At 38.0% G+C, this 27,358-nt stretch overlaps 4 protein-coding genes across 10 annotated transcripts in view; 1 reads left to right on the top strand and 3 right to left on the bottom strand.

The window, feature by feature from the left end:
- LOC129748653 (protein strawberry notch) overlaps positions 1–2,310 on the bottom strand; it is a 52,093-nt gene extending 49,783 nt beyond the window's left edge. For all 3 annotated transcript variants that reach the window (XM_055743321.1, XM_055743322.1, XM_055743323.1), the window contains exon 1: positions 2,044–2,310. In XM_055743321.1, coding sequence (XP_055599296.1) covers positions 2,044–2,046 — 3 coding nt within the window. In that variant the 5' untranslated portion in view covers positions 2,047–2,310. The remainder of the gene's footprint in view (positions 1–2,043) is intronic.
- Positions 2,311–8,979: 6,669 nt separating this feature from the next.
- On the top strand, positions 8,980–17,014 carry LOC129749719 (ceramide synthase). 2 transcript variants are annotated; one of them, XM_055744775.1, is made up of 6 exons: positions 8,980–9,224; positions 12,008–12,463; positions 12,525–12,999; positions 13,055–13,285; positions 13,350–13,448; positions 13,643–17,014. In XM_055744775.1, exons 2-6 carry the CDS (start codon positions 12,183–12,185, stop codon positions 13,763–13,765), a joined length of 1,209 nt encoding a protein of 402 aa, XP_055600750.1. In that variant the 5' UTR covers positions 8,980–9,224; positions 12,008–12,182; the 3' UTR covers positions 13,766–17,014. The 2 variants fall into 2 exon arrangements, with proteins under 2 accessions (XP_055600750.1, XP_055600749.1); XM_055744774.1 differs by lacking the exon at positions 8,980–9,224 and adding an exon at positions 11,394–11,518.
- A 239-nt stretch (positions 17,015–17,253) lies between these two features.
- Positions 17,254–19,088, bottom strand: LOC129749717 (uncharacterized). The gene is made up of 4 exons (XM_055744773.1): positions 18,709–19,088; positions 17,839–18,646; positions 17,663–17,775; positions 17,254–17,568 (listed from the first exon to the last, which is right to left on the bottom strand). Exons 1-4 carry the CDS (start codon positions 18,962–18,964, stop codon positions 17,441–17,443), a joined length of 1,305 nt encoding a protein of 434 aa, XP_055600748.1. The 5' UTR covers positions 18,965–19,088; the 3' UTR covers positions 17,254–17,440.
- Positions 19,089–19,118: 30 nt separating this feature from the next.
- On the bottom strand, positions 19,119–26,961 carry LOC129749716 (eukaryotic translation initiation factor 5). 4 transcript variants are annotated; one of them, XM_055744770.1, is made up of 7 exons: positions 26,767–26,921; positions 25,629–25,821; positions 22,558–22,654; positions 22,286–22,489; positions 21,470–21,888; positions 21,161–21,409; positions 19,119–21,066 (listed from the first exon to the last, which is right to left on the bottom strand). In XM_055744770.1, exons 6-7 carry the CDS (start codon positions 21,371–21,373, stop codon positions 19,921–19,923), a joined length of 1,359 nt encoding a protein of 452 aa, XP_055600745.1. In that variant the 5' UTR covers positions 21,374–21,409; positions 21,470–21,888; positions 22,286–22,489; positions 22,558–22,654; positions 25,629–25,821; positions 26,767–26,921; the 3' UTR covers positions 19,119–19,920. The 4 variants fall into 4 exon arrangements, with proteins under 4 accessions (XP_055600745.1, XP_055600746.1, XP_055600744.1 ...); XM_055744771.1 differs by having other exon boundaries at positions 21,470–22,489; positions 26,841–26,961; XM_055744769.1 differs by having other exon boundaries at positions 21,470–22,489.
- Between the last annotated feature and the right edge of the window lie 397 nt (positions 26,962–27,358).

Here is a 27,358-nt window from a genome sequence, read left to right as displayed (position 1 = left end):
AGCGTGAATGTGCTGCCCACCAAACCCGAGTCCCTGCAGCATCGCCCTGGACAACCACAAGTAGATAGCCCGGGTGTACATTGTGCTAAGCAGCAGACCACACTGGACCATCGGAAAATTCGACTGGGCATAAAGGCAATATGCTGCTCGTCAACAGCAGAATATGCTAATTGCCACACACCAACTTCGGTGAAAAAAAAAAAATGCGACGAGAAATAAATTTTAAACGACGTTCAAAACTTATCATCAAGTATGTCGATCACATTTGAAAAGCCACGTAACGAATAGAAACGGTAGCCCCCGATGGGGCATAGTATTTTTTATGTATCTAGATAGTGTTGATGTTCGACAAATATTCAACGGATACGTTCACCACGTGCGTATCACAGCACTCGGAGGTGTAAGTATTCTAGCTTGAAACGAATCCTGATAGCTTTTCTTGAGCGATTTTTCGAACATTGTCACGATCTTTGTTCAAAAAACGCCATCTTTTTTTACCGTTTTGTCTTTCGCCTCAATTTTCAGACACCAAAAAATTATAATTTTTTTTTCTTCATAAATAGATAAGCAACGATATTTTGGTAATATTTATTGTTATTTCGGTAATAATTACAGCAATTTCGGTAAAATCTACCGGTTGTTCGATAAATCCCAGAAGGCACTTCAATCGATCCATTGCGAACTATTTTCCCATGAAAATATCCGTTTTTAAATAAAAACATATAAATCTCCTTCACACCGTTTGGTCATATAAACTTTAAAGTTTCCAAGTGAATTTTATTAAGCGATTAAAAAAAGGTTGCGAAATTTTCAAACGCGTCTTTCTCAAAACGTCAGAAATGAACATAGACCCTTTTCACGTGTTGGTACTGTCAGCATCAACTTTGGAAAGGGTATAAAAACCAAATTAAACAAAACCCATTTTCAGTGGATTCAAGTAGCCCAACATAAGCTCTACTTACCACAAAAACTGTTTCAAGTTTATCAATTTCCATTAGATTTAAAACGCAACTTGAGCAAAGGATCTTAAATATCTAAAAAACATACAGGATCTCAGTAAAACTTGATGTTTCCTCGAAGAATGTACTGTAGAAAATGTACTATGTATGCCTTGACCTGGATTCGATCTCATGACCGATGGCTTAGAAGACTTAGGCTATCCTCTACGCCACGGGCTGCGGCAATCTATCAGTTTTTTTTAATGTACTGATCTACTGGCATGAGGCACGAAATCGAGGAATTGCGCAAAATTAACACGTGGATTGATGATGATTTAAGTTTTACTTGAATCTTATTATTTGATATTTAGAACCGAAACTTATCGAGAGGGAGTAAATTCTGGTAGTGAGACCGAAAGACGAGGAATGTGGCGCATCCACGCAGAACCAATTCTAAATACCAATAAATGCTACACACGTTTATGTACAACATGTGAAATCCACGCTAGGCTGAAATTGTATATTAACAAATTCTATGGGATTGGGGGTTTGATTTGGGGTGCTATTACTGAAGGATACATAGCGGTGCCTTCTTATCTATTAGACTGGACAAGGGTTTCGCGAATGTTGTCCCAATGAAGCCGTCTTACCCTCATACCCCGAGGAACACGTTATGCATTTTGGAACCAGTCAGGTGAGGGCTGCATTACGTTGTTTTCCGTCCACAATACGCCTTGAAAAATCAATAATTTGATGCCACACCCTCCGTTTGATAGTTACAATGCCATTCCGATGCAAATGGTTACTTCGATATTTGAGGTCCTGAATAAGCAATCATCCTTAAACTTTCTAGCAGCAGGTGTAACATGTTGACGTTTCCGATTCCGCAAGAACACTGTGTGTTTGAATTTTTTCTTGGTTATGTCAATATTTTATTTTTATTATTGAAGTACATTAAAGATACATTAAAAATCATCTATTTTATAGATAGTTGAGGTTTAGTGTTCTATTACCGACAATTTTCGGAACATGGAAAACCCAAAGCAATTGAATAAATTGAAATAAACGCGCTAAAAAAATCATAACAAAAAAAAATACCACTTACCATTCAGCTCGTTTTTTCCTCTACCCCTTTACAAAAAAACTGCTAATCAGCTTAGAATTGCAATATTTTGTGCACAATAAATGTTCACTTCAGTAGCGAAAGAGTTGTCTCTAAATGTTCCCGATGTTTTTATGAGCGTATTCCAGAAACGAATCCAGAAATATTCAATTTTAGCAAGATGAAAAATCACTTTTTTTGCACCGTAACTGGCCTACTACGCGTGAAACAGGTACGGTGACCAGTGTGTTTTATCGACCGACTCGAACTGCTTCCTGAATGAAACTGACAGATATTTCACACACCACTGAAGGAGAAAAATTTCCCAAAAACTCACACACACAACAGTACACAGAGAGAACGAACTATAGTTCAGTGCACACTGAACCTCGAAAATACCCAAACTTGAGAACTTTCCCCGCCAACCCGAATGAAACTTCCTCCCTACAGGTTTGGCTATTGGAGGCATAACCCAAAGTTAAGCTCTTAAAGGAGAACTCATCCCCCAAAATCTGGTACCGCAATAAAATGGAAATCAAAATAAAAAAATTACTGCAGGTACGGGAATCACACCCATACCTGCAATGGCTCTGCGATTACCATCTCAGGATGCTAACCGCTCGACCACTGAAGATTTGTTGAGAGAGGCAGCTACATCATCGTATATAAGCGAGACGTTCTGCGAACGAAGCGGGAATAAAAGTTATCCCCCAAAAAAAACATTCTTCGCTTTGAACTTACCCCCCAAACCTAAATCTGCCACGATGGAGGTAACAGAATCAGATGCGCTTACAACAAAAACCCCCCAAAAAAACAGTTCTCCGCTTGAAGGACAAGTTTGGCGTATTGGCAAGCTGTGATTTTTTCACAAACTTAAGTTGTCAATCTAGAACTTCGGTTTGGCGGGTGGCAGTTCTCAAGTTTGGGTATTTTTCATTTTCAGTGCAATGAAAATGCCAAACATTAATTCTAGAGTTTGTTTTGATTTAGTCGTATGAGCCACTCAACGAGTTTCGAGAAAATCCCTGTAGAAGTTCCGAAACACCTTTTTAATTCTAGATTTGAAACTATAGTTTAGAATTGTCTGAAAACTTGGTATTAAATTGCGAATATGATTAAGAAATCACCTATGTATTAGACATGCGCATTAATTTTGTTCTTATTAGCTAAAATGTACTTACAACCTTTTGCATTGATCGTTTGGCACAAACGTCGTTTTGTAATTTGAAGAATCCATTCTGAAAACATGATTGCATTTGTCCATGACTTCGCAATTCCATTTGAAGTTGTATTAAGAAAGGGTCAAAAGAATCGAGAGCACGCAGATTACTTGGAAGTGCTCGTTTAGATGTTTATTGGATCGGGTTTCCTCGCATCTGTCCATGGCAGCAATATTCCTACTAAACTTGACACTGCTGGCTTTCACCTGTGACTTTGTTGACCGACCTAGGGCAGCATAAACGCATCCAACTCTGACGAATGTTTATGATGCATCTGTTTTTTTTTTTTTTTTTTTGTAAATCCTTTATTTGAAACGGCTCATACCTTAAGGCTTTAAGGAGCCAAACTCGTTTTTTTTTAACAATTTATTTCTTAGCTTAACACTTTTATTTTTGAGGAAAAGAGAGATAGAAAGGGAAACATGAAAATAAAAAGATTCATAGGCGAAGATCGATAGCTTTAAGGAAAAGATATATTTCGAACATGTAGTCCAAGTCAAGCATAGCCAGCACATCTCTCACCGGAACGTTGGGTGGCATTCCTCGGGCCCGAAGGGAGTCTATAAAATTCGTTCTGGCGATAAGGTGGACCTCACACGACCAAACAATATGCTCGATGTCATGGTAACCTTGGCCGCAACCACACAAATTGCTGCTAGCAATGTCAAAACGATAGAGTACCGCATCTAAGGAACAATGATTGGACATGAGACGGGAAAATATACGAATAAAATCCCGACTCAGGTCCAATCTATTAAACCAGGGTTTAAGGCTTACCTTTGGGATAATCGAGTGGAGCCACCGACCATCCTCATCCTCGTCCCATTTGCGCTGCCAGTTGACAAGAGAGTTTCTTCGAACCAAAAAGTAAAATTCGTTGAAGACGATTTCACGTGGATACGTGTCGCCTTCCATCGCTCCCACCTTTGCCAGAGAGTCTGCCTTCTCATTACCCTGTATCGAGCAATGAGAGGGAACCCAAACAAAGGTGATGATAAAGCGACATCTTGTAAGAGCACTCAATATATCCCGTATCTTCTCGAGGAAGTACGGCGAGTGCTTTCCCGGTTTTATCGAGCGCATTGCTTCAACAGAGCTCAGACTATCCGTTACAATAAAGTAGTGCCCAACTGGCCTTGAAGCGATACTGTCCAAAGCCCAATGAATTGCTGCTAACTCTGCTATGTATACAGAGCATGGTGACTCAAGGCTGTAAGAGGCGCTAGATATTTCGTTGAACACTCCAAATCCTGTTGATTCCTCTATAAGTGATCCATCAGTAAAGAACATTTTATCAGGATCGACGTGTCTATATTTAGCTTCGAAAATTCTTGGAATCAGAAGTGGACGATGTGGATCCGGGATTCCACGAATTTCCTGCTGCATAGACAAATCAAACTGGACAGAAGAATCATCGTAGTCTAGGCTACAAACACGAGCTGGAGAATACGAAGAAGGGTTTACCTGCATTGACATGAGGACATGGTATATAGACATAAATCTGGTATGAAAATTTTGCTCAAGAAGCTTTTCAAAATTTACAATCACCAATGGGTTCATGACCTCACACCTGATGAGGAACCGGAGTGATAATAAATTGAATCGATCTTTTAGTGGGAGTATTCCTGCCAAAACTTCGAGACTCATGTTATGCGTTGTTGGCATACTACCCAAAGCGATGCGAAGACAACGGTATTGGATACGCTCGAGTTTGATGAGGTGAGATTTGGCAGCTGACTGGAAACAGAAGCTACCATATTCCATCACTGAGAGAATGGTTGTTCGATACAATTTTAAAAGATCTTCTGGATGGGCTCCCCACCAGGTGCCAGTGATTGATCGGAGAAAATTGATTCTTTGTTGGCATTTTCCTTTCAGATACTCAATATGGGCCCTCCAGGTACACTTGGAATCAAACCAAACCCCAAGATACTTAAAACACCTCGATTGAGTGATCGTTCTGCCCAGGAGTTGAAGCTTAGGTTGAGCTGGTCTATGTTTCTTAGAGAAAACAACCATCTCCGTTTTCTGAGGGGAAAACTCAATCCCAAGCCTCAAAGCCCAGGAAGACAATCTGTCTAAAGTATCTTGTAAAGGTCTGTGCAGATGAGACTCAGTAGATCCTGTGACAGACACCACGCCGTCATCTGCAAGTTGTCTTAGAGTGCAGCCTTCAGAGATACAACTGTCGATGTCACTTACGTAAAAGTTATACAAAAGTGGGCTCAAACATGAACCTTGTGGGAGGCCCATGTAAGAGGTTCTTCTAACTGCAATATCTCCGTGAGCAAAGTTCAAATGTTTCTCACAAAGCAAGCTGTATAAGATGTTGTTCAATAGAGGAGGCAGATCTCTGGAATGCAACTTGTCTGACAACACCTCTATTGAGACTGCATCAAAAGCTCCCTTTATGTCTAGAAACACTGAAGCCATTTGCTCACGTTTTGCGTACGCCATTTGTATTTCTGAAGACAGCAAAGCAAGACAATCGTTTGTCCCTTTGCCCCTTCGAAACCCAAATTGAGTATCTGAAAGGAGACCATTTGCTTCTACCCATTTATCCAAACGAAACAAAATCATTTTCTCCATCAATTTGCGTATACAAGACAACATCGCTATTGGACGGTACGAATTCGCATCGGACGCTGGTTTTCCAGGCTTTTGGATAGCGATAACTCTCACTTGTCTCCATTCTTGGGGAACAATGTTGTTTTCCAAAAATTGATTAAATAAATTCAACAAGCGAAATTTGGCGGCGTCCGGAAGGTTTTTCAACAAGTTGAATTTGATTTCATCAATTCCCGGAGCTGAATTGTTACAAGAGAGGAGGGCAAGTGAAAATTCGACCATCGAAAAGCTGGAATCCAGACCACACCTATCTGGAGGCACATTCCGGATTATTTTTTGTACAGGTGTAGAATCTGGGCAGACTTTCCGTGCGAAGTTGGATATCCATCTATGTGTATATTCTTCACTTTCATTTGTAGATGATCGATTGCGCATGCTTCGTGCCACTTTCCATAAGGTACTCAAGGAAGTTTCCCGTGATAAATCGCCCACAAAATTCCGCCAATACGCCTTCTTTTTCCCTTTGATTAATTTTTTGAACTGATTTTCAAGGGTAACATAAGCATCAAAAAGGACGAGAGTTCCATATTTCCGAAAATCTTTGAATGCTTTTGATTTGTCCTTATAAAGCTTGGAACACTGCTGGTCCCACCATGGGTTTGGAGGCCTACGAGGAACTGATGAATCTGGGATGGGTTTTGTTTGTGCGCAAAGTGCACTTTCATGTATCAAACGTGAAAGAAAGTGGTACTCCTCTAAAGGAGGCAAAACATTCATAGAATCGATGGCTGTTGTTATTTCGTCCGAGTACTTTTTCCAGTCGATGTGTCTTGTAAGGTCATATGTCATATTCGTAGAATTCGAAGAGCTGACCCCATTGGTGATTGTAATTTTGATAGGCAAATGATCACTACCATTGGGATCAGGGATTACCTTCCACTGGCAATCCAATGATAGTGAATTTGAGCAGAGTGAGAGGTCAATTGCGCTTTGTCTTGCAGGAGGTTTAGGTACCCGTGTTTTTTCACCCGTGTTCAAAATTGTTAAATTGAAACTGTCACAAATGTCATAAATAAGAGTAGAACGACAATCGTCTGTTTGTTCTCCCCAGACAGTTCCATGTGAATTGAAGTCACCCAGGATCAACCTTGGCTCAGGAAGCACTGAGCACAGGTCCTCTAGGTGATTTCGATCCACTGCAACTCTATGAGGCCAGTACAAACTGACAACGCATAAGTCCTTACCTCTTATAGTTATATGACATGCAACAGCTTCAATTCCTCCTGATAAAGGGAGGTGGATTCTATAAAAGGAGTGGCGCTTATTGATCCCCAAAAGCACCCCTCCATAAGAATCGTTGCGATCCAGACGGATAATGTTAAAATCGTGGAATGAGATGTTTGATTGAGAAGAAAGCCATGTTTCAGAAAGGGCAAAAATGTCGCAACTAGTTTCATGAAGAAGAAATTTGAACGGATCCATTTTAGGAATGAGACTACGACAATTCCACTGTAAAACAGTGATATCTCCGACCTCTGGGCGTAAATTAGCCATCGAGAGAGATAAACACTGAAAGAAGGGGCCAAGTTTGCATCAATTGCTTTAAAAATGTCTTTACTACAGGTAGCATTGAGGTTACAATGCCCCTGATCGATTCTGATGCGTTGAAAAACGTGAAAACACCATTCAAAATGTCAGACAACTTGAATAGTCCCGATTGAACAGTTGGTTCTGACAAATTTACATTAGTTTTTGGGGTCTTAGAAGTCGTCGGAATTTCTGGTTTATTTTGGGGTGCAAAATTCATGGAGAATCCTGGAGGAACATTTTTTTCTTTTAAAGATGTAGTCGGTTTTCGCCTTACGCTTATTGGAGAGCTAATGGTTGGGATTTTTTTGGAACCCTGGGGTTCTTAGAAGCAGGTTTTGCGCGTTTCCGGGAGTTTGCTACAAAAATAACTGGTTGGTCTTGATCAGTGGATTCATTATCTTCAATGTCAACTGGCAACACTGAAAAAATATTTGTGGACTTAGGTTGGATCGGAGGCGCCGCGCTCTTCAAGATGGCGGCATAGGAACGTTTTGATCGTTCCTTTAATGAGCGCTTTTGACTATCCCAGCGACTCTTAAATGCCTCGCACGAGGAGGTATCATGGGGTGAGCCCCCGCAAAAGACACATTTGTGTTCAATTGCTGAGCACGCTCCAACCCCATGATTCTCCCCGCATTGGGGACACCGTTGCTTGTTACAGCAGTGCGACGCAGTGTGCCCCAATTTAATGCAATTCTTACATTCCATTACGCGAGGCACGAAGAGCCGCACAGGAGGCCTCAACACTCCGTCAATCAAGACGTAGTGAGGGAGGGCGGTACCTGCAAAGGTCACTCGGAATGAGGCTGAAGGCGAGTACTTTTTAACTCCGTTTACGACGGTGGTAGTTTGGAGTTGGCGGCAATCCAGGATTTCGACCGAAGTCGAATCGAGGTTCCTAAACTTACCAACGCCGTTGGACTTAACGTATTCTTCCTTCAGACTCATTTCTGAGATCACGCCCTCGATTTCTACGTCCCGAGACGGAATGTAGACGCGATACTCTAAATTTATGAAATTGCTAGTAACAATTTCATTTGCGGCCTTCCGGTTGCCCACAACGACGCGCAGCTTGTTTGGCCGCACCTTAGTTACGCTGGATACAGAGGACCACCTTGCCAGATCTTTCGTGATCTGAACTACATTAAGGTGCTTACCATCTTTTTTGGGCCGGATGAAAACCACCCAAGGGCCAGAGAAATCTGAGCTTTCTACGTATTGTCGGAGTCGGGTTGTTCTACTCTCCGCAATGGATGATGAGGAATTATCAATCTGAGTGTGACTTGCATTTGAGGGACCAGACTCATCCGAATCCTCCAAATGCTCCTCATTCTCATAAGTCAACCCTTCTTCATCCATAGATGAAGGGTTAAACCCCCCGCCTTCGTTCATATTTTCTAACGGAGACACTTCCGTTTTGAAAATATGAACGAAGCACTTAAATGTCGAAATTACAATAAAGAGAAAAAGATAGTGTAAGTAAAGTGAAAAAAGAAAAAGTACAAACTTGTAATTCGTATTCAACGATTTGTTTCGGTGTAAGCGATGGACCAGATTCCAAATATAAACAATGGCCGGCCGCCACGTGGTTTCGTCTCGGTCCGTATCGTCCGTATCCACAAAACTCCGTCCGAACTGTTTCGCCGTCAAGATCGGAGTACGTGCTGTGTCAAGCTTGGTGAGTCGTCTTGAATCAAATCCTCTTTGGATCCTCGGTCACGGCAATCCAGGCACGAATCAGTCGAGTCTCCAAGAAATTCCCAGCTGCGCGACGGTAGTGTAATTCCGGATTCAGCAGGCTGCCAGGTAGGTTAGTCCTCGATATCCCAGTGAACCGTGTAAAAACTCGCGGATTTAACGTTTTCACAGTCTCACTAAATCAAACGAATTAAAAAATTTTCGATGGAGAAACGGGACACTACGACTACACTCTTCGATGTATGAAAACAGAATCAATGATGCATCTGTTGTAGAACAAAATAAAAGTTAAATTTCTCGCCAAGTGAAAAATGACACTTATTTTACTTACCCAGTCACAAATTCTACCTCAAAATTAATCTAGGATAGTTAAAATCACTCGTACAAACTTTTTTGTATTAATTAATCATCAGTTTTCACAACATTTCAACACTTTCATAAAGACTTTCAGCGAAAGTGCAAAAGGACCGATGAACCAAATCCCCGAACTTTTGTTTTGCGACCAATTGCATGCACGCCAATACAGAGCAACGCAAAACGTCGTTAAAACCAATTTCACTCGAAAATGGAAAAAGTCATTATACGTCTTAAATTCAAGTAGTTTTGCTGAAGTAATTTATCGACTAAACTGAACCAAGTTTTTACCGAAGATAGATTACATGTTTAACCACCATTTACAGTCAAAAACTCAGTTTTGTTTATAATGGTTCATACGACCTAATCAAAACAAACTCTAGAATTCTAGAGTTTGTTTTGATTAGGTCGTATGAGCCACTGAACATGTTTTGAGAAAATCGATGTTCAAGTTCTGAACCACATTTTCAATTCTCATTTTATGAATGCTTGTCCAGTTTATCTGTAAATTTATAAGTCAACGTAAAAATGGATACAGAACATGACGACATGATAGAAATTGATGTTATTTCACTTTTAATCAATGAAGATGTACTTACGACCTAATGCATTTATCATTTGGCGCATACGTCCTTTGGTCACTCGATAAGTTTGATTCCAAAAACCGATTCGATTGCCTTAAATTTTCAATCATTAATTCGGATTAGATTGAGGGAATACTATAAACAAAAAAATCCTTCAACCTAAACGCGGTAATTATCCTTTCAAGGAAGCCTGATATTTTTGCTTTCTGGATGTGGCCTTTGGGAATCCGCTTGGACATTTACGGGAACAAACTGAGGCTCCCCTGGCCGATCGAGGTGTGCAAGAAGCATCCATAACCTTAAACTATTTTGGCCTCTGTAATGACAAAAAAACTACTATAGCTATTCACAAAGTGAAAATTGCTTTTTATTGTACTCACCTGAGACCAATTTGCAGCGTCAGATCACCCTTATATCATCGCTTGTATCACCCATGCACAGTTCTTTCTCCTTTAATTTAAATTAATAACACTAACCGAACTTTTCGCGATGATTCATAACGTCGTATAACCAACTCGACGAACTGTTTATTTTGCGACCATTTGCATCCCGGCAATGCACGGCAAGCGCAAAACGACACAAAAACCAAATTGCACTCAAAAATAAGAAAGTCATTATACGTCCTAAATTCAAATCAATTTGAAAAAGTTATTCATTCATAAAATGAAACCAAATTTTTACCGATCATAGATTACATCTTTGTCAATCGTTTGCAGTAGATAACTCAGTTTTGTTTACATTGGTTCATACGACCTAATCAAAACAAACTCTAGAATTATTGGTTTTCTAGCTCTCGCTACATTCTCTTAAATACTTGGAAATCAGGCTTTCCAGCGAGAACTACATTTGTGAAAAACAACAACAACAACAACAACAACCAAAAATTGATTTTAAAAATAAATTTGCCGTTGATAAAAAAAATGCTATTTGCAGAATGGCCGTAATAGGCTTAAAAACCATTTCAAAACAAGAAAGCTTTTAAAATTTTCTGGACCAAAGGAACTATACTATTGTGAATTTCAATAAAAATTTTAGAAACGTAGCTGGTGAACTGGCAAAAAACACAAACTTCTGACAATCTAGTATTTTTCACTTTCCTTTGTCGGAAGTCTTTCAGAAGTTGGAAGTCCGGACATCCGAAGTAAATATATTATCGTCAGAACGCTCATCATCTCATTTCTCATATCATGCAGACATCAAATTGATGATGTCTTGCATCAAAACTTTTTAAATCCAAAATTGGAATATGCTAAATTAAAGTGACAAGTGGTAGAAAAAAACTGTTATCTTCTTTTATCAACTAAGCGTGCAACTGTTATTTTTTTATAAGAGCTGTCAATTGACGTTGACGCACTTTGGTTAACACTTCTTTTCATTGCTCTCCATCACTTTGCAGAATCAACATCGAATTTTATTTCTCATCGTCCCTGAAATTTCGAGAAAATTTGAATATTAGTGAGCTGGGTAAGCAAATATGTAATAGTTGGTTGTTAGTCATTGTTGTTTTGCTTTACTGATAACATAAATCAATCTCTGAAGGTTCAGTTTGAAACCGTATGTTCAGGAGACAGAATACGACATCTCCGTAATGGTTGAGCGATAGCTCTTGAATTTGCGGCCTAAGTGAACGAAAAATTCTTTTTAAAGTTGCGTAACGCATTGAACTTTGAACAACGTGGGTTTTATTGTGTTATTGCGTTTGTCTACAGATAGTTATAATCGTTTATCATTGAATTGCAACTACCAGTGTTTATTACGCCTTGTTCAGTATATCAACTGGGTGTGCTTTAGCTGTGTGCGTAGGGGAAGTGTGGGTACTTTAGCCAATCTGAGAAATTTTTGCAGACTGCAGTGTAATTTACACAATAATTATTATTTCCAATTAAATACAAATTGAAGATATAATAATAATATTCAATAAAATGTATTGAACATTCCTATTTTTATTTTCAGAATTTTGCCGCAACCAGACTATGCAGAGCTTGCACTACCGTCTTTTATTATTTGCATGAAAAGACAAATAAAGTGAGCGCCAATCCATTGTCTTGAGAATCACCTCATTAAATCTGCCCTAAGTGTGAACGATCAGTTTCATCGTTGAATTCTGATACGAATCCACACGGTGAAGATGCCGACTGAGGCTAATCGGAAAACGGACACTAAAGGATGTATGTTCTCACTAATGTATTCCTTGGGTTCCTTCGGACTGGCTTGTGCTAGCCTATGGGAAATGAACCCATCAGACCGTATATCGATGCCGAAGGGAGCCCTTTTGATTAGTTTGGGATTCGTATACTTCATAGCTCTCACAGAGTTTTTGAATCGGTTGCTGCTTAGGACTGCTGTTGGGCTAAGCTTAGTTAAACGCTACAGGCTTCGAATCTCCGATGTTCTTGATATAACTAACAAGTAATGCTTATTTGTTCAACGATTTGTGCGAATCTAAACATATTTTCTTCTTTATTTTTAGAATTGTGTCTGCTATTCAGGCAACTTTTTCCTGTTTAGCTGGGTACATCGTTTGCAGATGGTCCTGTCCGCTTAATTTTCTCCAAGCTTCGCATTATCTGTCCGAATCGTATGCATGGTTTGCCGCTTCTTATTTCTTTTATGACATCTGGTCGATGTACAAAGTATACGCCTCGGAAACATCGAACAAAATCTTGAATAAGCTTGGACTCGGTTCTGCTAATGGACAAAACGTTTCGGCGAAAGGAGGCAAGTTGAACACTGACGAAGTGGAAGGTTCTGCGGCAGCTGCTGCTAGCAACGGCACAATAGAGATGAATATTTTAACAGACATTCCGAGCATCGAAAACGGTACTTTGAGTATATTTTCGCCCAGCAAATTTGGAATGCCGAGCTTTGCACGGTATTTGATCACACATAAGTTGATGGTGTTTCATCACCTATTCATTGGATCGTACGGTCTAGTAGTGATTTCAGTAAGTATCTTGTTTTCTTCGAGTATGTGTATGACTATAGAACTTTTGGTTTCAGTATTTGAGAGGTGGACTTGGAGACTGTGTATTTAGCTTTATGTACATGATGGAATTGTCCACTCCGTTTGTTTCATTTCGAGGAATTCTAAGCGTTATGGGACTGAAAGATACCAAGGTCTATATGGTCAACGGCTTGGTTATGCTCGTTACTTTCTTCTGGTGCCGAGTATTTTTGATGCCGTATGTTTGTTACTACTACAGCCAAGTCGTAAAGCTACCATTTTTCGAGGTAAGGATTTCCTGCATGAGTAAAACCAATAAATCGACTCCTACACCTCGTATTTTTTTTAAAGGCATTATGGCGGCTACCCTTAGGTTGCAAAGTGAGCATACTGGCCTTGTTCTTGCCACAGCTCTTCTGGTTTCGATTAATGTTACGAGGAGCAATCAAGGTGAGTCAAATCGCTAGTTTCGTTTCGAAGACAAACATACAGGGCACTAGTACGAATGCTGTTCTTATTCTAACATGATGAGTGCCATTATGAGCAGATGTAGAAATACTTTCGTTACATGTATTTTTAAGTCAGGCCGACAGGGTAAACTTAAAAAAAAACTGAAAATAACTCAATAATAATTTCAATTTTAGGTATTTTTCACCAACAAAAAGTCCCCTAGCAACGGTAAACTTATCAACGGGAGAGCCAACAGCAACGGAACTAGTCTTAAGGCTTCACAGTCCAAAGATAAAGAGATAAGATCACTAATGTAAAAGTCTCCGGAGATTACCGATTCTTACTGCTAACTGTGTAGTAGAGTGTTACACCGGAGCTAGCACCGATCAATGTTCTTATTGTATTGCTTATACCGAATTTAGATTTAAACGTTTTGTATGTATGTATAGGTAAAAAATCTTTTCATCATCCCGTAGATTAGTGACTAATGGCCAGCAACTGTTTACCGGGCCTTAGCGAGGCAACTTACGTACAAGTATTTCTTATTTGCAGAAAAAATATTAAAAGTTTTACACCTATTTTTTACAAATTTTTATTTTGTTTTGTTCTGAACACATCACATATTATGGTGAAATACAAATATGAGAGGGTTTAGAAATGGTTGGTTCTCGCTGGTTTGTTCATGGTTATATTTTTGATATTATAACCTATTATTCGCGTAAAGTGTCCATTCCTTTTAGGCGTTTTATCTGTTTGCCGTAACTGATCTGACGTATATTTCGACTTTTGCCCTTAAATTCAAATTATGCTCTAGTTGCCATCCTAAAGCTACAGATGATAAAAACTTTTGTTGGCATGAAGTAAAATTTATACAATAGCGGACAAGCCACATAAGAGCAGTACATTTATTTTCTAATCAATAATTAAGCCACTAGTTCTCATTTACTTACATTTCTTCTATTGGTTGCTATCTAGTCATTGTAGATGTTATACTTAGTATCAGCTTTTTAGCACCCGCACTAAACAGATCATTGGTACCCAAGCACTTTATGAACAACAAAAAATTGAACACTAGTGAATAAAGCTATTAAGCCAAATCTGTAATCTTCAACGTTCCAGAGATGATAATATATGTGGCATTTACCTGTTAGGGCACTTCCGCTTTTATATAATATATGTATACATTGTTGTTTACTATTGATTAATATTAGTAGGTACTGCGCTATTGAAGTGACCGAAAGTTTAAGCAGTGACGTGCAGATATTTTTTTAGAAAGTTGTTGTTATCGATTACAAAATGTGAGAATGAAAAGCTGTGGGCAAACAAATAGCAATCAAGGTACAGCCATAAAAAAATATTTTGGCCCCCAAAAAGTGGGCAGAGAATCCTGTTAGTGTTGTTAAGCATTGATGTATTTACTACCATACCCAGGTGCATTCTTCGTTCGAAAAACTTTCATTAACGCAGATTAGAAATTTCAATACTTTGACACCAAATGCTACTTCACTGAAGTATACTATCTTTGTTTTACTGATGCTATCTAATCGATGTTTGAAAGAATCAAGCGTATCATAAAAATATACGCATAAAAACCTTAAAAAGTCGAATACCTTTATTGGTGTCGCTATCTTTTTTCTCGATCTGCTGTTTTCGCTTTAACCAAGATTTAAAGTTGTTCGAAATATCTTTTGATTTTTCTATAAGCTTATAGGAAAGTTCCTATTCAAAATGCTTGAATTTATACGAGAGGATTCTCTGCATACAGTAGGATTAAAATTATTTGATATCGAAAGGAAACCAGTTTGTTGGTACAAATCTGAAGTTGGTACTGCAATCGAAAATTTGAACAGAAACATCATAGGACGAAACCAAAGTCGATGTGTAAAAATCAAAGTTAATGTCAACAGAGCTTTCATTTTTAGAAAATATATACACGTTTACAACAAATGTTTGGAAATATTTTTGATGTTAAGTGTACGTACATCCTCCGAAACAATAAAAACACAGCATCTTGCAACCTTACGTATTCGGAATATGCAAGAATATACGATATATAAATGCAGTTCACGTACATTATTGTCCTGATGGGAATATTTTTACATCAATAAACTTATGACGACTGTAACGACAATGAAGTTCTATAAATAACACAATAAGTATATAAAACCCATATCCATATAAAATCAAAAGAAAAGAAAATCAAAACTCAAAGCAGGTAAAATAATGAAAAAAAAGCTTTTCACTTGTTACGTACTGCAGAAGAGCAAACTAAAGTATATTTGCACCTATAAAATTATTCTTAACGGAATTGAACTACCATCAATCATTGTTCCATAAATATACGAAGAATGTGAAATGTTATAGATGTTTAACACAAATGTTTCGATTTTATGTAGGTAATTTGGTTTTTTAAAGAAAAATGTTTATAAAAAATATAAGTAAGGTACACCGGGGCAAGTGCAAACGGTTTTCACCATAGTTCAACTTTCACATGTCCTAGAAAAATATGTATATGTTCAAATATTATCAATTATCGTTCGTTGCATCACTAAAATAGTTCTAAACAAATTCCTGTTGAAAGTGAAAAATAAAAAAATGTTGGTAAAAAGTAACGGTGCTTTTGTGAAAAAATTTCAAAATTTGCACTTGCCCCGTTTATGGGGGCAAGTGCAAACGCAATACTTTTTCCTAACTAATTCACAAATGAGTCAGTGCATCGGTCCTAAAATGAATTGAACACATGTTCCGGCACGTTTTATCAACTTTTATTCATATATTTGCTGTTTTGTTGCAATATTGATAACTTTTTGGAACTCCATTTTTGGTGACTGTTGTTTTAAGCAAAAGACCTTCATTTACTAATGCATTACGGAACTTTGAACATCCGCTTTAGATACAACCCTTTGGTACCCCTTCTGACCATTTCAATATAATGCTGAACCATTTTGGTGATGAATTTTCTGAAATGGCTGATGTTACATGGCTTAAAGGTACGTTTGCACTTACCCCGGTAGTGTCGTTTGCACTTGCCCCGCAGTGTGGGTTAACAAGAGCGAATATTATTTTCACAACTTTCGGGGTTAATGAAAATTTATCATAAATTTTCTGCTTTCACTTGAATATCGGTCCCAAACACTCACCTTTTAACGAAAATTCGGATTTGAATGCCCTTCTTTGTAGCCAAAATATGCAAAACAAAAACACACTGTTTATGTCTAGTACGTACTTGAATTCGTGTGTGATCAAACAGTGCCGTGTTTTTGGTGAAAAATTTAAAGAAAGTTTAGTTTATCTATGTCAGATTGTTCGTTTGGGTGTAAACAACAATTTCTAGAAGAAGAAATATTTTTTACTTTTTTTGTAACAGAGAAAAGTTGAGCGTTTGCACTTGCCCCGAGTTTGCACTTGCCCCGGTGTACCTTAAATAATAAAGCTTCAGTTCAGGAACCCATAGACACAACCTCTGTAATCGAAGATTTAGAAATGGAATCGATGGATAACACAAAACAATGCAAAACATTTTCCTAGGAAGTTGAAGGACAAATAATATGGCACTTTTAAAATAACTCATTTTTTTTTTTCAAGTATCGTGCATTGAGAAATATTTCATCAGAGTCATGTTTAGATATTCAATACTGCGAGGATGGGAATGTTCTTATTTGGGATTCTTCGGTTTTTTTTTTAACAATGTCCACAGTGTAGCATTTATTTACGCATAAATGCTTTATCGGCTAGGTACTTATATTAAAGAATTAACCGAGTTCAAGAGCCAGGGAACAGTCATCAAAACGAAAATCAAAGCGTCTTGACAAGTTATTATATTTCACCGTTCAAACATTAAATACCCAGATCCTAAGGCACTAAGTTGAGAAATATGTAAGTTCTTCTTCACTCATTCGACTTAGATTTTTCAAAAAAAAAAAATTACAATGGATCATCTGGAGGTCGTACCCCTTGGTGATCATCTGGAACGGTTTGGTAAGCCCGATTTTTCAGAACCATTCGAATAGCGAGTTGGCAAGCATACTATCGCGGAACCGTCCCAGCCGAGCTGCGAATGATATCACATGTGCAACGTACGTTAAATCGTGTACACCTTGTAAAAGATGCGCCATGGGTCCTGCAACAAAAAGACAACGATTGATAAAGCTTGTTTGATTTGCTTACTAACTACTGGCAGAGAATGTGCTGAATAAAACGGCTAGATAACTTACCTGTTGCGCCAACGATTATATCTTCTACCGACTGTGTCTTATCTTGATTGATGCTGCCGAGATTTTGATAAGGAACCGCTATGACCACGAAAAGCGTTTCGCTCAGTTGGTTTCTTGAAAATGCAGATAAGTCTAAAGTTTGCTTTCTGTAAAACTATCGTTGTGTAACTACTAACCTTAGCAAAGTCAAAGCAGCCAGAAGACTATTTTCAAAATCCGAAAAATTTTGACCATCTTGAATTGATTGCTTCCACAATGCGATCAGAAGAAAATTATCAGTATAAAGGTGTTTTACAGCTTCTTGAGTTAAGTTACCAAATGATTGTTTATTGTCTGACGAAAAAGATAATCGAACCCTCGTAGTTTGTTGGATGGCATATAATTCTGACGCATCCTTAACACTTCGATTATCATCTCCGCAAATGCTTGAATCATGGTTTTCCATCAGTACATTTATATCTTTGGCAGGACTTAGAGAAGCCAGTTGAGTGGCTACATCCAAACAGCCAACATTTTTCTCGTTATCTGGTATTTTGGAATGACACTGCCAATTAACGTTTGGAACATGTGCGTAAATAGGAGAACTTAAGCTATCTAGTAAATCGCCGTTACTAACAAGTCCGGTGTTTAGGCCAACTTCCTGGGCTTGTTGCACTATTGACTTGACACGATGAGTTTCATTCTGTGAATTTTGACAATCATCAAATGAAACAGCGGAATCCACACCTGCTGTTCCATAAGCTCCATTTACACCACTAAAGAGCGCAGTTCCCAGGGAAATATTATTCTGCACCTTGAGAAAACCCACGTGTGGGAACTTTTTTAAAAGTTCAGATTTTTCATCAGTATAATGTTTCGTGAAAGCACTCGTGGATACCACATTTGCTACAAACAGTACAACATTTCTCGCCCTTTTCCAATTATAACGTTTGTTTAGCGACTCCTTCAGATCATCTAATCCTTGGTTATACCAGTACTCTTGTTCTGAAAATAAACTTGATTCATTTAAAAAAAACTTCATTTATGAAAATATAATCAATTTTTACCGATAGGAAGTTGTTCCTTGAAAACTTCGATCGTTTGTATCACTTCCGAATCTTTTTCGTAACTTACTAGAAAACCCACGCAGATAATGACGATGGCTAAGATCCCGGCTATTACCAAACTTATACACAGCCTTGTACAAATGCAGCGACATATGCCTCGAACTCGGCTACGTTTTGTTCGATCGGACCTGCTCGCGGTCGCATTTTGCTGCCGGGAATTATCAACTGACTCGAGACGAATGTCATCTGCACTCATGGTTCTGTCTTGGAGCTCTACAACGAATGATATGCAAATGCTGAAAAGGTATCTTGTGCTCAGTTTGAAAAATCTCGCACGTTTATCAAGACTAATCTTCTATTTGCTCGGATCGTGATATCATCAGCAACTGTAAAACAAAACTAGAGATAACTTTCAATGCAATTTTCAAATGTTGTATTTCAATAAACATAATTGATTACAATAATATTCGTTTATGTTTGAAGTTTGTTTTCTCCATTTTACGTTACAAACATATGCTCTGTTGGTTAATGATTTTTGCAGTTTTAATTTTTGTTTGTTGCATGTTCCGATTGTTTTGCTACGCATGCGATGCCTAGATATAATTCTAAACACAAACAAATGCTATCCATCGAAAAACATGGTTGTGGTGAAAGTGAAACAACAAACAGTATTTTATCATTTTCCCATTAAGGAGCAAACGCAAGCATTTCAGATTTTTCATGAAAACACCACACACCGTACTTGAGGTAATGTGAGATAACGATAATTTTACTCGAAACGAGAACTCACAGACAACTATATCTATATTCAGGAAAGGTTGCAAAGCTGACGACGTTGTGAAATTGCTCCCACATCATCTTCAAACATTTGGGGGCGAATGCATGCCTGTACATTCAAATGCGAGCAAAATAGACTCATGGACAATTGTACGCTACGAAAATTGAAACAAGTTACATCCAGAATTGACCAGTAAATTTCATTTTACTTATTCTTTTCGATAAGTTATATAAGACAATATAATGCTGCTTTTTCTGGATTTGGCTATTGATTTTCGAAACAAATTTGGTTTGCTATTATTTAGGTATCATTTGTTGTTACTTCGTACGCGCAAAGTTGGGTTGTAGTGTAAATGTTTAACACACTAAGGAATCGATCAGTAAATTTTAGTTAGAGCTTCAAAATATGTTTATAGGTGCGTGCGCTTTACACATTTAAATATCATCAATGTTGAGATCGTCGCCATCTTCTTCCTCGTCGACAGGTTTAGCTGACTTCTTGACATCTGGTTTAGAAGGTTCCTTGCGAAGAGCGTCGACTTTGGCACGATCGTCGTACTCAATTTCAACATCGGAATCATCTTCTTCTTCGGACGATTCCTCTTCCTCAGCTTCTTTAAGCCATTTGATAAATGGCTGAGCTTTCTCGTGGATCATCGTAGCCACTTCCTTGGAAACATATTTCTTGCTTACTTTTTGGGACCATTCTTCAAGAGCCTTTTCCTCTAAAACATCAGCATCGTAAAATAGTTTGAAAATACCAGGTACTTTGTCCATCAGCTTATCCTGGTGAAGGAAAATCAATTGTTCCAAGCCACCGATAAAGTACTTCTGAGCCTTAGTGTCGTTGTGAGTGAAGCGAAGCAAGAGATTACGATGTTTACGAGCCTCCTGGACAACGTTTGCTGTGAACAAGAGTTCTACAAGAACCAATGATGCCTTAGATTGAATATCCAAACGGCTTGCTTCTGTGACCAATTCTTTGTGCGTCTGAACATTGTCCAGTTCTCCGGCATCTCGCTTTTTTTTCACCAGCTCGTAGAAAATATCCATGCGTTCCTTTTCCGTTTTATCAAAGTCATCCGATACTGTCATGTTCTTTGCTCCATCAGTGAGATCTTGCATACGAGCCCGAACGGCTTCTTCCGAAGTGTCAACTGTCCAGTTGACATCATCGTCATCGTCGTTGTTGGCTCGAATGCTGCGGTCCATACTTTCATCCGCCAAAGCAGTCGAATCGCCATCCGTAGTCGTGTTCGCAGTCGAGTCATCCCCATTTTCACCGGCTTTTTTGGAACGCTGCTTACGCTTGCCTTCGGTCAATGAAGCCCCTTGGCTGGCTGGGTTTACGTTCGGAGGATTTTTAATAATAAACGTATTCACTTTGTGGTTTACTTCAAGCGGTCCATGGAACCCACACGCCTTACAACCTTGGGAAATTGTGCCTTTTTTTGAGGACACGATCAACTCAGTTTCGGGATTGTCACATTCCGGGCATAACACAAACTTCCGAATGAATCCATCCAACAGATCTTGCAACTTGTTGGCATCATGAGAACCGTTCACGATGAAGCGTTCGTTCTGGAACAGTTTATAAAGCAAACATAAATTAGAAATATGGTTTTAATACTGGATTACATTTTATGCTAGAAACTTATGAAAAGTTCATCCTTACCTTATGGTCGAACTGAGTCTGCGCGCCGAGCTCACACCCGAAGTACTTGGTAGGGTAGGTGGCTGGGCGCCCAATAGCTCTTGCAACTTCAGCCATGTTGACGATGACAGTTTTAATACCGTTGCCTTTGCCTTCAACTTTGGCATTGATTCGAGGCATTTTATAACGGTAGAAGACGTCGGTGACGTTACGGTTGACGTTTACGGTACCCATTTTGAAGTACTTTTGGAAATCCTCTGATCAAATATTCTATGAAATTAAAAAATTGTGTTGAAATAAGCCGGTTTTATTCTATGAGTGGGTACTTACATTGAGCAGAATATTGACCGCTTTGATCGGACCGATTGTCAACTATACGACGTCTATGCTAACTTCGTCGATTCTACGATATCTGCAGGATTGCAAAACAATGGGACGCTTAGCTTCTGCTTAACTGCAGGCAAAATTCATCTGCTGTAGCTGTTGTAGCGCACGGTCTACACAATTTAGTTCTTGTCGACCACTAGGGTTGCAATATTTCAGGTTTCCGATAGCGGTGTGGTTGGTAATTGTATCTCCGATTTCTATTTGTGGTATTGTGTATAATATCAAAAGCATTTGTATAATGATTGTGAATTCTTAGCTTCCGTTTGCGCTCAATGACGACAAAATCAGCGCTGTTGAGCTTCAGTTTTCAGCTTTGTTTGTAACTCGGCGTCAAAACGACAGGTAATGCGCTTTTTGGGATTCTAGAAACGGGTGCACCCACAAATGAAACAAAACAAAACAAACAAAAAGAGGTAAGGATAAACCCGATAAATAATATTAAACCGATAACATTGATATTGAAATAGGATAATGTTTAGCTATTGTAACGGAATGGTAACTGAAGAAAGAACAAAACAAGCTTATTCAATGGTTAAATGAGAAAGGGGTAACTCACTGAACCGAGCAATGCAAAATCACTCGCAATATATCAAAATCATTAACGTTATCGGAGTTATTTTTTGTTGCGGAAATAAGCGCAATTTCACGCTTATTTTATTATTGTTGATCCTATTTTGTGGCGTATAGTTTGTAACTTTTTTTTGTAATAATGTGTCTGGGAACTGTGGCCCAAACAGAATTCAAAACATCGATAATCACCTCCCGCTGTATGCTGCTAACGTGAATTGGCGAAGCTCCTCTCAGCTTTTGCTCTTGCTTTTGTTTCTGTCTCTCAGTCGAAAAGGGGGAATATTTCAATATTTGTCAAAAAGCGGTACGTTCTTCTTTCTTGAATGACGAGCTTTTCACGTTTCTCTAAATGGCTGCAGCTTCCGATGTCTATTACTGGAATACTTTGAAGTCCTGTTGGAGTAGAAAAGCAAAAAAAAAATGTACTCAAGGTCACTGTGCCCCAATCCTCTCATTTTTACCTGTGACTTATGCTACGCTGTTGAGAAATCATGCACAATGTACCACTTAAACTCCGCAACAATGGAGAAAGCGGTGCGCCTTTAAGTGCTGATGTTTCTGCAAAAAAGGTGTAATTAAAAAAACGCAATTTAGACATACATTATTTGAGGAAATTAGTTTTTCAAAAGTGGAACCTTTATGATGGCCGGCTGATTCCGGCTGAAAACCCCCGATCATATGACACACGGCTGACAGGGACGTCTGGACCACGTTGAATAAAATTCTCCTAACTTTTGAAACCCCACAGGGCTTGGAATTTATTTTACAATAATCTGTTTTCAATGACTAAGCTTTCGTAACAACGACTAATAGGGCGCGTAGCAGATATGCTAATAAATGAAAATTTTTGCACAAATTTTCGCACAAGGACAAACACGTCACCGTCTCTGAATAACCAATCGGTTAGACTGCAGCAGTTTACTGTTTTGTGAGTTTCACCCAGAAACTCACATAGCGAACCACCCGGAGCCCATCTCAACTGTGCTCTCTCTTCTATCGGAGATTTTTATTTCTTCTGCTGCCGGCATGAGCAGATTATGATTGTAGTTTTATGAGTTTATTTGAATGTTTTTTTTAACAATTCAAACGCATTTTATATTCAATGTCTGTTCCTTTCGAACGAAAGTATATAACTTGCTATCGCATACATGTAGTTAGAACATTTCAATTTGGATGGTTAACATGCTCTTTTCAAGAAAAGTGTACATCACGTTGAATGGCAAACCATCGAGAAACAAGTGTGTTGAATTGCAACGCGCATGCTCTTATTTTTTTTTCTAATCAAGAGAATAATAACTGGAGCCAGCGATGCCACACATACCGATTTTCCGGTATTTATATCGATTTTTGAGCAAAATTTTTACCAAGAATCGGTATATACAGATTACCGATTTTTGGCAAAACATACCGATTTCATACCGATTTTTAAGATTTTATCTAAAATCAATTGCACTTCAACATTTCCACTTCATTCAAGCTATCCTCGTAAAGGTCCCGTAGAAAGGAGACAAAGGTCGGTAGCTGGCGTGACGTAACTTTGATCTGTACAACTTTTGAAGTATTCTGCAAAGATCTCTACGGCTCACTCTCATAATTCGTTCAGTTGTTCGCGTTGTTTTGTTTCTTTGTTCTGTCAAATGATGCACTATTATGATATTCAACCTCAAAGCCAATGGACTAAGCTCAAGGCTGATATTTGACCTCCTGCGACTGCCAATAGAAGTTCCTTAAGGTCAATCTCAATTGACGATCGCATTAAAGCTCTTGTCTCGTGAGATGCTAACTTTTCAAAGAAATACATACACTGTTTGAATATAATCAGAATCCTTGTTCAACTCGTCGCCAGGTGGAGTATGTCAAGATTTGAAGTGCAATCAGATACACGGTATTTAATATCATCGGTATAATTTCCAATCCTTATGCATCTTGTTAGCCAAATAAATTATATCATAAGTACCTAAACTGCAGAGATCGCAGAATTAAAGACCACGCCAGGCAAAATAGGTTTCAATTATAGTAAAACTATGTGTTTTTCTTTTTCGGAAGTACACCTTCTTTTAGAGCACATCTCTCATTTATTTTCGCATAAAATTCTTGGATTTTCATATGACTAATGCGTGATTTTTCATAAAGTAAAATTAATTATAAAATGGCTATTAAAAAAATTGAAGCAACGACTCTATCAACTTTCTGCAATCATTTCTTTCTCGAATCGCTAAAACTCATATCTAAAACTAAAAGCTGAATTGGCCAGATTGGAGAAAATCCATCAATAAAACGAAGAACGTCAACTTAAGCCCATATTTACCTCGAACTTCAAAAAGCCATTGGATTTGTAAGTGCTTACTAAATTGAAATTTTGACTGACCTGGTTGTAATATTGCCTTATCGAATTTATCAAATTTATATCCCACTTTAGCCAAACATCAGAGTCTCCAATTTTTATTATATTTATATGCCTAACCAACGTGTAACCTGAACGTGCTCGCTATGCCCCTATTTTTCTTATCAAACGGTAACTTTAAAAATTAATTCCTATTCAGTTATGAGTACTGGAGAGACACACTCATTTTGGATTTTCTGCTAAATTTTCATTTGTGATTTTTGCTTTCGTCAGCAAAAGTAGATAGTTTTATAATTAAAAAAAATGTACAAGTCGTAACAAACATAAAGTTCTGTTGAAATTTCAAAACCGTTATTTTGTGTAAACTTGTGTTGCCTAGAACCAAGTTACGGAAAAAATGCAATAATATATGCTAAAACACATTTAGTCAGCTAGTTTTGAACTAAAAATGAACATTCATAAGAGCTCTTAGACTTGCTGTTTATTGCAAGCTTCTATTTAAAGAATACGTTAGGAAGTTGAAAATATAAGCATTTTTGAATATCCACCTCAAATACCGATTTTCATACCGATTTTTAGGATTTTCATACCGATAAAAGATTTTTTTGGGTTTCAAAATACCGATAGAAATGTGGCATCACTGACTGGAGCCCAACTGAACAGAGCCATCGAGGAAAAAGAGAGCGCCCCAAATATGCAAACTTGTTTGGCGTCGATGCCCGGAATATATGAGTTTCGATTATTTTCTTCTCTAGAAAGAATGGTGAGTGAGCTTTAACTTGCATTTTTCTAAAACTACATAATAGTAACCTGCTTCGGACGCTCATATCGGGATATTCACCTTAATTCTGGAATGAGATGTCATTCAAGGATAGCAATATTCATCTCACGAAGAGCTGTTTATTTTTAGATGCTCCCGGTTTATCGCGGTAGTATCAAAACATGGTTTTTTGGTGTAATCCAAATGAAAAAAATCTGAATAAAATAATTCATGTTATAAACTTCGAAGCAAGTCTATCGGAAATGAGAAAATAAAAAAAAAATACAAAATAATCAAATAAAATTTTTTATCGTCCCACAATTTCGAAATTTGATATGTAGGTAGGTATGTACATAGTTACTCATTTTTATTTAAATTTTAGGATAGGCAGTAACTCATAGCATATTTGAATTTTCAACAACACTTACCTTTGATTCTTTCTAAAGTCATATAAAACGCTGGTGCCACCGGAGGCGATCTTTTTCTCGTAGCAATGCACACAATGGATAGACGAAGAAAGTAAACTTTTCGCGATCAGGTTAGGTGAAAGCTTTTCACTCTTTACCCAGGATACCAACTGTCGTTTCCGTTATCCTTCACAACAGGAGTTTTCAGCACTATCTATTTATACAAAAAAAAAAAGAAAAAAATATTTCAAAAAGATGAGCCAGCAAGTCGCAACTGAAAATCTCTATAAAAAGCCGAGGTACAAAATGAAATTCATAAAAAATTTAAGAATATTAAATATTCTAAGTTTTAGATGTTCACAATAGTTAAAAAAAATTGTTTTTACCGAACTAGTTTTAGAAGGGATGTAGGATTTATACTAAATAGTTTATTCTTTGATTCTCCTGAAATTAAAATAATACTAAATAAAAATATTATTGCCCAACCCAATTGGGAAGAATGATAGCTTGCTGTTAAATTCCTTAAAAAAAAAACCAAACTCTTCCATAAACTAGGTATTTATCCAACTTTGCTGGTACTTCGCGGTAACTTGATCAGAATCACTTATCCATTCATTATAAACCATTCTATCATGGAGCCATATTGAAATTTTGTAACGTTTTCATATTAAGGTTAGCGAGTTTCCCAGCTACGAGCAAATATTTTTAAACTGACGGTGATAATATTGGTAGTTAATTACTAGATTTTTACGAATTTTTTCAAACATATTTTTAGCTGTTTTAGTCATTTTTTTCCAATTTATGTAGTTATACTAAATTTGAACCATTCTAGTTCATTCTAGAAAACATGGCGCAGTTTGAGATAAAATGCTTCAAAAATATTAACAAAAACGTGAAAAGTAATTTACTAGAATTTTTACCGATTCTGCTGCGCGAATGCGATAGAACCAATTAAGAAAAAAAATTCAGCTTATGCAAGGATTTCAAGTAATGACGACATGATCGATGGAGTAGAAATTATGTGAAAAAAAAGTTCCCACGTCAACTACCTCATTGCTAGCGAAAATTTTCAAACGTGGAAAAATTTACGAAGTACGCTTCGATGATAACTTTTTCAATCGCCTCTATCTTGAGGTAAAACTTAATAGAAAGTACTTACGCAAAATATATGACAGTCAACGAAAAATTGGACAAAACAGGAAAAATTGCAGCACAAAAAGTTCGCCAACTTACAATTCCTTCTACGACGTGAAAAAAGTAGGAAAGTGACCGTCTGCAAGAGATCCGCTCACTCACTCGTTTTGGCAAGTCCGTCAAAACGGTCAGAACTGACATATACCGTCGCCTCTTTCTTTCATACTGACATTTTAAGTCTGTTCAATGCATTCATGAAGTCTTATCTAAATCAAGGTGTGTATATACAGGAGATGTTAGGCCGATGACATAGTGAATACGATGCGATGCGATGCGGTGAATGCGATTCAATGCGGTGAACCACATTTGATGAAAATGTATGTGAATCGCTTAAACCTGACATACTCAACGCGGCGAAGGAGATGTCAATTTGTTCCGCCGCTCGAGTTCGCTTAGGCTGCGTCCGTAAATTTTCCGCCAATTCGCATCGCATCGCATTCACTATGTCATCGGCCTTACCGTATGTCAAATTCCCGATTCAGCTATTTTGGTTTTGCAACTGCGGAACTCATGGAGTTTGTTTTCTATCCACTGATCAGCTGAGAAAATATTCTTAT

Source organism: Uranotaenia lowii, chromosome 2 (assembly GCF_029784155.1).
Source record: "Uranotaenia lowii strain MFRU-FL chromosome 2, ASM2978415v1, whole genome shotgun sequence".
Lineage (NCBI taxonomy): Eukaryota > Metazoa > Arthropoda > Insecta > Diptera > Culicidae > Uranotaenia > Uranotaenia lowii.
This window is presented reverse-complemented; position numbering and strand designations above follow the sequence as displayed.

What these genes read in the sequence shown, in the direction of transcription:
- LOC129749719 (XM_055744775.1), top strand. Translation starts at nt 12,183, where the DNA reads ATGCCGACTGAGGCTAATCGGAAAACGGACACTAAAGGATGTATGTTC. An exon ending in ACGGTCTAGTAGTGATTTCA is followed by an intron (nt 13,000 to 13,054) that starts GTAAGTATCTTG and finishes TTTTGGTTTCAG; the next exon opens with TATTTGAGAGGTGGACTTGG. An exon ending in TGTTACGAGGAGCAATCAAG is followed by an intron (nt 13,449 to 13,642) that starts GTGAGTCAAATC and finishes TTTCAATTTTAG; the next exon opens with GTATTTTTCACCAACAAAAA.
- LOC129749717 (XM_055744773.1), bottom strand. Translation starts at nt 18,964, where the DNA reads ATGAGTGCAGATGACATTCGTCTCGAGTCAGTTGATAATTCCCGGCAG. An exon ending in GCTGCTTTGACTTTGCTAAG is followed by an intron (nt 17,776 to 17,838) that starts GTTAGTAGTTAC and finishes TGCATTTTCAAG; the next exon opens with AAACCAACTGAGCGAAACGC. An exon ending in TATAATCGTTGGCGCAACAG is followed by an intron (nt 17,569 to 17,662) that starts GTAAGTTATCTA and finishes TTTTTGTTGCAG; the next exon opens with GACCCATGGCGCATCTTTTA.
- LOC129749716 (XM_055744771.1), bottom strand. Translation starts at nt 21,373, where the DNA reads ATGGGTACCGTAAACGTCAACCGTAACGTCACCGACGTCTTCTACCGT. An exon ending in AGACTCAGTTCGACCATAAG is followed by an intron (nt 21,067 to 21,160) that starts GTAAGGATGAAC and finishes AAACTGTTCCAG; the next exon opens with AACGAACGCTTCATCGTGAA.